This window comes from Meles meles, chromosome 10, assembly GCF_922984935.1.
Source record: "Meles meles chromosome 10, mMelMel3.1 paternal haplotype, whole genome shotgun sequence".
NCBI lineage: Eukaryota > Metazoa > Chordata > Mammalia > Carnivora > Mustelidae > Meles > Meles meles.
The window spans coordinates 71849524-71862885 of record NC_060075.1 but is presented as its reverse complement, the minus strand read 5'-3'; the positions used below and the strand labels follow the sequence as shown (position 1 = coordinate 71862885).

The 13362-nt window shown below is 33.2% G+C and overlaps 1 protein-coding gene across 1 annotated transcript in view; it reads left to right on the top strand.

Annotated features, from left to right (window-relative positions):
• The window catches only part of VPS50 (VPS50 subunit of EARP/GARPII complex), a 130851-nt gene that overhangs the window by 25343 nt on the left and 92146 nt on the right, over positions 1 to 13362 (top strand). The window contains exons 9-11 of the mRNA XM_046020863.1: positions 260 to 342; positions 10898 to 10940; positions 12372 to 12470. Of these exons, the coding sequence (XP_045876819.1) occupies positions 260 to 342; positions 10898 to 10940; positions 12372 to 12470 (225 nt within the window). The remainder of the gene's footprint in view (positions 1 to 259; positions 343 to 10897; positions 10941 to 12371; positions 12471 to 13362) is intronic.

The following is a 13362-nucleotide window of genomic DNA, read 5'->3' as shown; positions in this document are numbered from 1 at the left end:
CATGTCATGGTCTTAGGGGGCTGTTACTATGTATATGAGGGAAAAGAATATTTTTTTCTATGCGTACGTTTTAGGCTTGGAGCTAGTGGTCTCTTTATATTTTATTATTTATCTATCATTGGTATTCTAATCCTTTCGTAGGAGGAATTAAAATTTTCTGGTTCTGTAACTTTTGGATGGAGTATGAGCAGAGATTTATTTTTTTCAGGAACTTTAGGAAAAATGTTTCCTGTTTAATGACTTCTGTTGTTATCTTAAGGAGGAAGACTATCCAGGAGCTATTCAGTTGTGCCTGGAATGTCAGAAAGCCGCCAGCACTTTTAAACATTACAGTTGCATAAGGTAAGGTAATATAAAAATTGTAAGGTGACTCTATTATCAGTTTTTAAACATATGAACTGTGAACATACAATGTTAACAAACATTGAAAATAAATACTAAGTAGTGTGTTGTAGTGAACATTCTTGTTCAGAAATGGACAGTACAGTGGTATTATAAATAATAATTTGTAAGGTGTGAAAGATCAGATACTTTTTTATCCTACCCCTTCTTTTCACCTCATTGAAACTCTTTTTTCATATTCTTTCCAATTTATAGAGTGGCAAAGAAGAATAAATTTATCTGTTTACATTTCTCTTGCATCTCTTGGGAATTGTTCCTCCTTAATTTGGCCCAGCTTATAAATATTGAGAGTGTTATGCAGTTTGTTTTTCGGATCCAGACAGTTCAAGTGTTTGGCTCATCCTGATAAGAATTTTTTTGGAAAATTAAAGTGTGATTTAATTTTATGTAATAATCATCTTTGCCATATTTAAGTGATTATGTATTTGATGTGTTACATCTTTTATTTAGTTATTTATAAAACATACAGTGTAAAAATGGCCATTGCAGCCTTTGGTATTCGTTTTACTTTATTAATGGGTTTTTGGTCTGCTTAAAAATGAAGGTTTTGCATTACTGGCAGCAGTCCCTTGGGGAGGCTCAATCCCCAGGTGTAATTTCCATCATTCCTCTAAAACCATCTCAAGTAAACATACAATCTAAGTTAAATCGTGTGCTTGCCAAGCAAACCCAGTTTCAAATTAAATTCATACCTATCCTAGGACATAGCCCCTCAGTCTCGCCTGTATGGAAATTCTGGCAGTCAGTGAGCATGATGCACCCATGTTGTAGATGGTGATTGTTAGTACCTGAAAAATAAAAGGATTACAGAGGACCAAAACATTGATACAGATTTAATTAAATTTTTTTCTTTTAATATACTCCCACATCATGGGTCTCTGCAGGATGTGGGATAAGAGCTTGCCATTTTCCCACTAGAGATGCTGTTTAATATTTATGATATTCTTTTCTTTAGGATCATGCATACTGAATCAAAACTTTTTGTTTGATTAAGAAATGCGTAGTTGTGTAGCTCCAGTGATATTTTGTTTTTATCCATTGTGACACTGATTAACTGTCAGCCTTAAAGACTTGATTATGTTATTCAGATTTTTTTAATTGAATAAAAAGAGATTTAGTTCTAATATATTGAATGTATTTGAAAATTTCTAGCAAGGGCTCTCTGGGTCCTGAAGAGACCTAGTACGCATTTAGTTTATTTTGTGGTGATAAATCAGTTACAATGAGAACAGCTTATGTATGATTGGGCGAACATAATTCAGGCAGTTTTACATTACTGAGTGTTTATTATATGCCAGATGCTTTGCTTTAGAACTGGCTGAATAGTGTTGAACTATACATAATGTAATCATTATAGTCCCTGGTTTTCTGGATTATCTAGGTAATCTATCAAGAAGGGCTTGGATTGGGGCTCCTGGGTGGCTCAGTGGGTTAAAGCCTCTGCCTTCGGCTCAGGTCATGATCCCAGGGTCCTGGGATCAAGCCCCGCATCGGGCTCTCTGCTCAGCGGGGAGCCTGCTTCCTCCTCTCTCTCCCTGCCTGCCTCTCTGACTAGTTACAATCTCTGTCTATCAAATAAATAAATAAAATCTTAAAAAAAAAAAAAAGAAGGGCTTGGATTGAAGGAGGTATAGTGAGATAGGGGGATGGGGTGTTAGGAAGATGAGTGTTGAGTGTACAGGGGAAGCGTTGGGCTCTAACTCTCCTTTGGGGTCAACACGGAGGAGGACTTGAGGGAGGGGAGTTAGCTAAAACAAGGTATGAGGGTTGTGGATAGGAGATTATGGGTATCATGATGAAGTCTGTGTTGCAGAGGTAACAAGCAAAATGAGGGCTGAAAATATCTATCCATTGGATTTATAAAAAAGAAATCATTGCTGACTTTGTTGGGACAGATTTGCTTGAAGTGTAAGTACAGGATGAGGGAATTTGACAAAGGGGGAGATGTGGAATTGAGGGGGAAATTTTAATATTTGAAAATCTGTGGGAAAGTGAGAGGTTGAAAATAAAATAGAAGACATAACATTATGCTAAGGCTTTGTAGGGATTATAGTAGAGTTGACTTTGAAAAGGTCACTTTCTATTATAATAGGAAAAATGGATGTGATTTGGTGGCAGGAAATTGAGATAGCAGGTGACCTGTGTTGGCACTTTGTTTTCTCTCAATAATTAAGAGTTTTGGTTGTGCTAAAGGAATTATCTACTTGATGAGAGTTAACTATACAAAATATTTTTTAAAGAAATTTTACTTAGGCTTTTTAAAGTTAGTGTGAAGTATAAGTACTTTTTCATTAAGGTATATAGTGATATGTGGAGGAGCTGTGACTACAGTTCTCCGACCTGGTGAAAAGATCAAAATTAAAGATCTGTAATGGTGACTTAAGTAATAATTGCTTTATTTTAGGGAGTACATTCTATAAAAAGCGTGCTGTGTTTACATATGTGAATTATATATGTAATAAGGAGAGAAGTTTGTCTTATTCTCCGAAAACAGGTAAAAATACATGCACAAATGTATTAAAATGTCCCAAGGAATTAATCTTACCTTAGGCTTTGCAGGACTTCTGTTAGAGTTGTGTTTTTCACTTGGTGATGTAGTGACAATGTCAGCGTGGCTCAGAGAGCTTTGCTATTGGTTGGGATTGTTTGATGGTGATGCCAGGCCTTCCACCAGAATTCTTCCTCACATACCTGCACTGTTTGCTCTGCTAGCCACCATTAATCCTGCTTAACCCAATCCCCTTTTCCCTTGTTTTACACTTTTGTTCCTACTTGGGAGAGCTTGAGAAATTTGCTCACTTCTTGTAGATAATGGGATATGAGATATAGTTGACATGTAGATCAGGTTGAGTCCACAAAAATGAAAGGTATTTTGTTCTGTCTTCCTTTTTTGCTTTTATTAATTGGATGCACCTTTTTTATTTTGTGCATTTATTTTCCTTTCTTTTCCTCTGGTCTTCTAAATACAATACTGTACCTGTCTTTGAGCTCTCTGATTGGGACTCTTCAGACATGATTCATCAACACTTTAAAGATTCATTTCATTTACCTGGAGCTGTGGAATTTAACCTAAGGCAGATTTAATCTTTGCTTGGACCTAAGTGAATCAGAGTGAAAAATAATTTTACACGCTGGTAATCCTAGGAATAGTAATTAATTTCCAGCTGCTTATACTCTCATTTTCTTTAACATTTAAATTTATTTTCATTTCTTTTGGTGGCTAGAGAATCACAAAGTATATTCCCTTTAGAAATGGCCGTGAGAGAACAACCTGTGATGCAGAGCATTTCTGGATTCTGGTGTAATTTTTTTTTTAATATACTTTAGACAAGTTCATATGCACCACGTACCTGCATGTCCACTTCTTAATTTTTCCTAGGGAGAGTGTATGTTCATGTTTTCTTTGCTAGTCACATTGTAAGGGTTTTGGTAGATGGCAGAGACCCTGTGGTCTTAGAAGTAGATTACATGGGGCTACTGAGGGCTGATTCTTAAGATTCTGAAACCAGGAAAAACAGAATACATGTATTTGCTTCTGCATTAAGAGCCCTTGATTGTATTGTCTCAGGTTATACAACTCTGTGGTTTAATACATAAAAGTACCAAGTAATATGATGTACCCAGTTGATTGAAACTGAGAGAAAACTTGTACCCCTTCAGCACCTTGTATTTTCCTTAGATATAGTGTGTTTCAACATCTAATAAAAGATAGTGTAGCACCAGTTTTGTTCACTTTTATAACTGACAGGGAACATTTTTACATTATTTGACATTTCTTGAGTTGATTGACAGAGTCATATATTTGGGATTTACTGGGAATAGGCATCAGAATGTGTTTTTGTTAAAGTATGTCTGTGAGTGAAGCATTTAATTTCTTTTTCACTTGAAATTTATCTAAATTAGTTTCAAGAAAAGTTATGTTTAAAAGTCAAAACTGCTTTATTGTTTTTTTATTTCTTTTTTTTTTTTTTCCCTTTTTATTTATTTTTTTTTTTCAGCGTAACAGTATTCATTCTTTTTGCACAACACCCAGTGCTCCATGCAAAACGTGCCCTCCCCATCACCCACCACCTGTTCCCCCAACCTCCCACCCCTGACCCTTCAAAACCCTCAGGTTGTTTTTCAGAGTCCATAGTCTCTTATGGTTCGCCTCCCCTCCCCAATTGTTTTTTTATTTCATTTGAAAGAAACTGCTTGAGGGAATCTGAGAGCATTCTGGATCATGCATATACCACCAGAACTAGAATATCTTTTTTTGAGTACTATACTTTGGCATAGACACATGTATTTAATTTCTCATGATCTTCAAAATACCCCTTTTCCCCCCTTCAGAATATGAACTTGGCAGTGGAATGAAAATTGCAGGTTGTAGAACTTCTTTAAATCATAGAATAATGAACATTGCTTTTTGGTACAAATACAGCAATATTAGGGACCGTGCTTCCCCTCTTGCCCTTGATTCCCTTCTAGCAAGAGGTCATGGTCTGTCTTTGTCTAGGTTCAGGCAAGGGGAACCTAGGAACTCTGCCTGGGATGGTGTTTGGAGCAGTGCATGTTTCAGCTGGGTCACCAGGCCAGCTACCCAGACCCATGAGTAGATCTCGAGTCCTTGTTGCTCTATCTGTGTGGGCTAAGTTTTTGACAGCGTGCTCTTCGCATACTGCCTGCACTCCTTATCTTTTATTTTAATTTGTTTTCCACCGTCTCCCTCCCCCGTGCTGTGCCATTTTGAAATAATGTAAAGTAAAATCTACTGGTGGCAAAACACAATATTTAAACAAAAGGTAAAAGTTTCTTTCTGCCTTACCGACCATTCTCTTTCCTACTCCCTGGAGTAAACCGCTTATATAGCTTATTAGGTTTTTTTCCCAGTAGATTTCATTATAATTTAAAATTCTATGTTAAAATATCTTTTTCCTGATTCATCACTTTATACAGTTGTTGATTCTCTGTTTACTCCTCCTCTTAAAATATCAATAAGAGATAGGAATTTGGTAGAAGTCTTTTATAAGACTTCCCTGTCTTCTAGGATATTTTAGTGAAACTGTTATTTTTACTTGGTCAAATTTATAACATTTATATTCTTTTTGCAGCTATAATTAAATCTTCTGTGTTTTCTCAGTAGTTTACTTCCAGAAAAATTAACATAATAGAAATTGTATTTATTGTATCATGATTATATAAATATTATCTGCAGGACTAAGTAGAGTGAATGGACTTATTAAAAAAAGTAATCTTTTGTCTCTACAGAAAATCAGAATCCATTGGTGTTTGGTGTTTTTGTTACTTGTTGAACATTTTTTTACCTCTTTCAACTACTATCATTTCTATGTTTCCTTTTTTTATATATCCTTTTGTCTTGTTTTGTTAGAGTTTTGTTACAGTTATTCCTTTGAGAATTTTTTTTTGATATGGAATATGTGGGAAATCAATTTTCAGACTTTGAAATGATGTTAATTTAGTCCATACACATGATTGAAAGAAAAACTTTTTTTTCCTTAGAAAATGGAATGATGCATTGCTCAGTTGTCAGACAGGGTCAGATGTTTTCCTCATGAAGAGTGCCTTTTTTTTTTTTTTTTTAAAGAAACTTTAAGGATTTTTCTCTTTTTATTTGGTGCTCTGAAATTTCACCAGTTGTGTAGGAAAGTCATCTGTGTTAGACTCTTTACTCCTAGATGATGAGACAAGAATGAGGTATTATTTAATCCTTATCTGCATGAGATGCTGTGTTACTTGTTATACCAAGAGCTTTTGAAATGTATTTGTTCTCTAGGAGCTTATTATAACAGGCAGTTAACAGGCAAGACAGTGAGATAATATGCCAGTTAAGAACACAGAGTACGTAAACAAAAGACCATCAGAAATGTTCATGCTGTGAATGGCTTGCTTCTTATACCCCTACAGAAACAGAAATATTGACATGTATAAGAGTGTGACTAGAAGCCAGGCAGTGTTAGTTTGACAGCATCAACTGTACAGTAATTCTAAATTAGATTTTAATAAGGTTTTTTTCACTAATGCTTTATTTTTTAGCTTTTAAAAATTGAATCATGATGGTGGTGCTAGTGACGATGTTGTGATAACATTTTTAAATGTTAATAAAAAATATAATATAAATTATATTTATTATAATATATAAATTTATATTATTTATATATAACTTACATATATCATGTTGTATATATTATATATGTGTTATATACAATGTGTTTATGTATTTATAAAATATAAATTATAAATATAAAAATAATGTTAATAAAAATAAAAATATTTTAACATTTTTGGACTTTTCTATGTGTCAAGCACTGTACTAATCATTTCCCTTGCCTTTTCTTATTTGGTATTGATAACATATTCCACAGAGGTATTATTATTTTCTCGATTTTATAGATGGGGAAATTGATGCTTTGTAAAATAAGTGGGAGAGTCAGGATTTAAACTTCAGTCCCTGGAATGCAGAGCTTGTTGCTCTTAACCACTCTTACACTATACTGTCTGATAATGTAGTAACAGTGTACTTCATGGCTAGGAGGCCGATTTTTATTCATCTACTCCAGTAGCTGAGTTAATTGTACTTTTTTCCCTAAATGTCTTTCTACCAGTTATATTTGTTACCAAATTTATGTTGTTTAAGTAAATAAACTAATAAAATGAAACAGGTTTTTGAAAGTAGATGAGACAACTCATAAAAATTGGGGGATATAAGTGACTAAATGCGATTTGGCATTTGGATTGTTTTGCATTTATTTTTAAGTTCCTATCTTATCACAGAGAAACTGAAACTTGATATTATAAACAATTTGTGTGTGATTTGGCTCATATAAAACCAAGAAGTTAAAGCTCCACTCAAATGAGAAGATTTGGGGTCTAAATCAGAAATGGGTAAATGAAGTGTGGTTATACAATTGTACTTAAAACATTCAATAGACCTGTGAACCGACATGCACACACACATAGATATATTCTAGTTTTAACTTTGATCAGTTGATCAACTGAAAGGTCTGCTGAGCTTTAGCACAGGGTAGGCAGACTTTGTTTTTAAAGAGCCAGATAATAAATATTTTAAGCTTGTGGGCCATCAGGTGTCACTTGCAACTCTGTTCAGCTATGCCCTTGTGGTCTGAAAGCAGCTATAGACAATATATAAGTAATTCATGTGGCTGTGTTCCAGTAAAATTTTATTTAGAAACATAGGCTATTGGCTAGATTTGGCTCCTGGGCCTGATCTCTGCTCTAGAATTGAATTCATAAGTTTGGAGATGTTTTGAACATCTGTAGTGTTCTTAGTAGTGGACTCTGATTTTTGAACAGAGTGAGGACAGAGATCTGGGTAGATTCAGAGTGATCTTAAGAGTCCTTTTCCAGTCTGAACATACTTTGAAGGACCATGTGGACATTTCATAGTATCTCGCCATTGGTGGTTTAGCTTCAAAGTGTTTGAAAGTCAGGTTTTCTCTGAAGAATGTTAATAAACTCTCTTCCACTGGAACAGATCTCTGATCTAAATACCCGGAATATCCAGGGGCAAAGGACATACCATATAAACTTGCAAGTATAAATTTTACTTAAACTAATTTTATAAGTTTTAGCACTCTACTAAATCATATACAAAGATGTAGTAATTGGGTAACTGAGGTTTAGCATGTAATGGGATCTTGAAACTTTTGAGTGGGAAGCAACCCTTTGGATCTAGCACACTTTTGTATAGGAAACTAATGCCCAGGAATATTAAGAGACTTAAATCATATGACTCATTAATAACAGACCAGGTAAAGATCATTAAGATGGTAATTACTTCTGTACAGTGTTGCTTTTATGTATGGCCAAATTGGTACAAAATTCTGATTTATATGCAGCCTTTCCAGGACTCATTTTATGAGTGCATATGTCCTAGATGAGCTATTTAAAAGAATAATATTAGTTATTTTTGGATATCTTATATTTAATATCTTCTGGAGTGATGGTAAAAATGCCCCCCAAAATTGTTTGCTTCATTCTATTCAGCTTGCAGATAACCTTTATTAGCTTTTAGCCTTCCATCTTAGAACTGGTAATTTTTTTTTTTTACCATAATGTAGCTTTTATTTATCCAAATGTTTCTGAGTAGATCCTTTTAGCATACTTCGATTAATTGACTGAAATGACTTGAATTCATGTTTCTAAATGATGACTAAAGCTTTCCTTGAAGGCTGTACACTTAATATATACACTCCTTAATCACATAATTTTTAAATATGTATTTTCAATTAGTAGTAAATTGTCAAAATGCAGTTGTAGATTTTGAAAGCATTTTTTTTTTTTAAGGAGGGAGAGAGAGATGGAGGAGGGAAAGAGAATCTTCAGTAGGCTCCATGCCCAGCATGGGGTCTGACACAGGACTTGACCTTAAAACCTTGAGATCATGACCTAAGCCAAAATCAAGCGTTGGATGCTTAACTGACTAAGCCACCCAGGCACCCCTTGAAAGCATTTTAAAGCCAAAATGTTTGATTTACAGATTTTATATTTAAAATATACATACTGTTGGGGCCCCTGGGTGGCTCAGATGTTTAAGCATCTGCCCTTGGCTTAGGTCATGACCCCACGGTTCTGGGATGAGCCCACATTGGACTCCCTGCTTGGCTGGGAGCTTTCTTCTCTGTTTCCTTCTACTGATCCCCTCCTTGTGCTCTCTCTGTCAGATAAATAAAATCTTAAAAAAAAATACTATATATACTATTTATGTTACTATGTTTTCATTAACTCTTAATGCATAGGAGGATATAGAGTCATTTTAACCATAAATAATAGAAGCAGTGAAACCATCCAGACTTATGATAATTTTATAAACACTAAAGCCCATTTTTTCCAGTTGAGGAGTTGAGGAAATCATTACTCTTATTTTTCCAATAAGATATCAAAACTATATTGTTGATTGTCAAAGTCCATAGTTATGCTCACTCTCGGTTTTTACTAATCTCCAGTGATACATTTTCATTGCTGTAGTATTTCATCATCTAAGTATATCATACTTAATCCATTTAATTATTCATAGACAGTTGTGTTGCTTTAAGTTTTGCCTGTTACAAGTAGCGCTGCAAAGTTTGTGTATGCATTTCTGTAAGATATGTGTCTAGAACTCCTGGAATACAGAGTAAATGGATGTTGAGTTTCAGTAGATGTTACAGCCTTTCAAAGAGATTGTATCAATTTCCCCTTCCTCCAACATTGAATTCAGTGTTCCATTTGTTCTGCATCATTGCCAACATTTGTTGATGTCATTTTTTTTAATTTGTAAAAAATATTTTTAGCCATTCTGGTTATTTGTCATCTTATTGTAGTTTCAGTTGCATTTTCTAAATGCCTACTTGGGGTGCCTATTGTATGTTAATTGGCCAGTCAGCTATCTCCTTTGTCAAGTATCTGTTCAAGCCTTTTGCCCTTTATTTTTATTCTTGTTCTCTTGATCAGTTTATGAATTCTTCTGATTGAACCATGCTGTCTTATTGCTGTGTCTTTATAGTCTTTACCTATTTTAGTGTATCTCCTCCAACACTGTTCTTTAAGATAGTCCTGCCTATTTTAATCATTTGAGTTTCCACATAACTTTTAGAAGCAGCTTTACAGTTTCCATACACCCAAAGAAAGAAAAAGAAAGAAAAACCTGCTGGAATTTTAATTAAAATTTCATTTATTCTAGAAAATCATTTTTGGTGAGAAATGATATCTTAATGATATTGTAGGCTATAGCTTGTTTCCGCAGTATAGATCTTCATGTATTTCAAACTTCTGTATTTTAGCTCAGTTTTGTATTTGCCTATTTCTTATTAGATTTTTTCCTAGGTATTTGGTTTTTTGAAATGATATTTTAAAAATTTTCATTGTCTAATTCTTTGTTCCTAGTACATAGAAATTGATTTTACTTTTAAAATTTTACTTTTTATCTATACTATGCTTTTTAATCTTTAAAACTTGTTATTAATTTTGAATTCTTGACTTCTTAGTTTTTTTTTAATTTATTTATTTTTTCAGCGTAACAGTATTCATTGTTTTTGCACAACACCCAGTGCTCCATGCAAAACGTGCCCTCCCTATGACCCACCACCTGTTCCCCCAACCTCCCACCCCTGACCCTTCAAAACCCTCAGGTTGTTTTTCAGAGTCCATAGTCTCTTATGGTTCGCCTCCCCTTCCAATTTTTTTTTTTTTTCATAAACATATAATGTATTTTTATCCCCAGGGGTACAGGTCTGTGAATCGCCGAATTCTTAGTTTTTATCTATCAACTCTTTAGGAGTTTCTACCTATATAGTTCTGTTGCTGCTAGTTAAGACTCTTATTTTTCTCTACTTTTTATTTTTCTGGCTTTATTGCACTGTTTGTAGAATCAGCATATATTACTGCTCATACTATTCATTTGAATAGTAAATTTATGAATTATTTAGCTTGTATTTATTTATTGAGCACTTAGTTTGTCTTTTAAAGATGGTCACATCTAACTTTTATTTAACAGTGAATTGAATTCAAAGCTTCAAGATACTTTAGAACAAATTGAGGTAAGAAGGATTACATCGTAAGTTAAGTGGTTTTCTCTTTTCAGAGGTTTTTGAATAGTTCATATACATCTTATGTTTTGATTTTTGTGTGAATTACTGGCGTTCTAGATCACAACACTTTGTTTTTTTATTTGGGGTATCTGTGCATGGTTGAGTTAATGTTAATCTACTTGTAACTCAATACTTTTGGCTTTATTATTGAGTTTCATTACTTATTATATTTACTATTTATTATTGGTTTTATTATTATCTTTATGGGATCTGAAAATATTTTGTATCTGAAGATACCATATCCAGAAAGATCCCAAAACTGTTAGTCATAGATATGTTTTCATGTAAATTATAACCAAAATATTTACCATTTATTAATTACTTTATTATTAACTTTTTAAATTCAGTGAGTTAATTTATATAAGAATAATTATTGGCTGATGAGCCCTCCTAAATTCCAAACCCTTACAATATTTCATTCAGTTCATCAAAAATAGAGAAATGGAAAGGAAAAGATATGTCATTATGAGCAGGAAGTCTTGCTTTTCCTCTTACATTTATTTAGAGTTCATCTCTTTCCTTGGCAATCTTTGCAAAGCAGGGTGTTTATTTTAATAAATGTAATAAGAATTATTTGTTAATTTTTGGTATTTTAGTTTTTCATTTTCCTGATGAGAGTACTTATAAAAATTGAGGCTGGACTTTCAAACAACTTTTGTGACAGTGGGTTTTCATCGTAAATGCAGTCATTTACTAATCGTAAGAATGTTAATTTATTTGATAAACATAGAGATAATGCTTTGAAAAATCCTGTAAGTAAATAATCTCTAATATTGAGGATTTAACTTTTGAAAGCTCAATATTTCTTTACTCTCAATATACAATATTATTTGGTACTTAGGTAGACAATCATTATTTTGAAACAAATCACTGAAATAGAAATCCTTAGACAAAGTTGGTGCATTTATATATAAAAGTACATAGCTTGCGGTATGTTCTTTTAAGGTCAATGTAGTTTTGTTGAGAATTACTTTTTCAGTGATTATAGAAGGACTGTTATTATTTTTTAATAGTTCTACAAATTCAGTTTATGTAATTATAAGATTTTTAGCAGATCCTTGAGGAAAAAAGTAAAAATAAATAAAATTCTTTTAGTAACTATTATACTTATTTTGTGTCCCTTGAAGCACTAGGCATGGGTCTTTAGATTACTCATATATTAATGGCATCTTAGTAAACTTGATTACAGTTGGTAATACATGAGAATTACAATCTATTTGCATTTTTAATTTAAATTTGTTTTTGACTATTAAATTTAGTGTCATAGTAAGTGTCTTTAGATATTAATTAAAAATGAAAAATTAGTCTTAATACTTTGTTCTCATTGCCTTGAAAACAGAATTCCTTAACTGCCTCTTGCCTCTTGTTTTAATTCCATAGGAACAGTTGGATGTTGCTCTTTCCAAAATCTGCAAGAATTTTGACATTAACCATTACACCAAGGTTCAGCAGGCTTATCGACTTCTTGGAAAAACACAGGTAAGTTTTGAAAGAATGTTTACCTTTTTCTTAATCAGGAATCTGTTGATCTTTACGAATGCTTAAGTCTGAATATTACTAATGTAGTGTCCTTAAAAAGTTTCATTTAACAAAGTAAATTTTTATGCCATATGAACATAGGTTCAGTGTATGGAGTATGATTAAAACATGACAGAAATTTGTTTTGAGCTATGAAGTGTTTGTCAGGCTTAGTATTTGCACACTTTTATGTAGTTTTTCTTTAAAAGTGTTATTATAAGGTAATTCAGTTGGAAGGGATGTGTAGTCTTTTACTTAAGCTCTTGATCCTGAGAATTTATTAATGTGGAGCTTCATGGTTCTGAGACGGGCCAGCCTGTTTCCCTCAAAGTGGTATGTAAACTTTTGTGATGTATGTTTATCTGAAAACAGCTCCATTTCATTTATCAGATTTTTCAAAGGATTCTCTTGCTCTCCAAATGATGTCACTACTTCCATGACTTTACATTCTTTTACTGCTCAAGGGCTTCCTTCAAAAATTTGCAACAAGGGTCATTGTTTGAAAAGTTAATTATACCTTCTGCATGTGCATTTATCTATAAAATAGCTAAAAGTGACAGATGTAAATGTTTTCTTCCCTTTAATGGTCTCCTGTCTTAGAAGGAGATCTAAGAATTTACCAAATCATTGAAACTCTGTTTACATTTTAAAGTCTGAATAAAGAAATTTGGTTGTTTACTGTACTTAATTAATTTGTATGTCTTAAGCTACCAAGGAGAAATTACAAGATGTTAGACACTTGGTAATTTTGGACATGTTTAAAGACCTTTGAAGATATGATTATAACTAATAATTACCCTTATTAGACCAATTATTTTACTCCTTAAATATTTAGTAGCCCCTAATGTGTGCA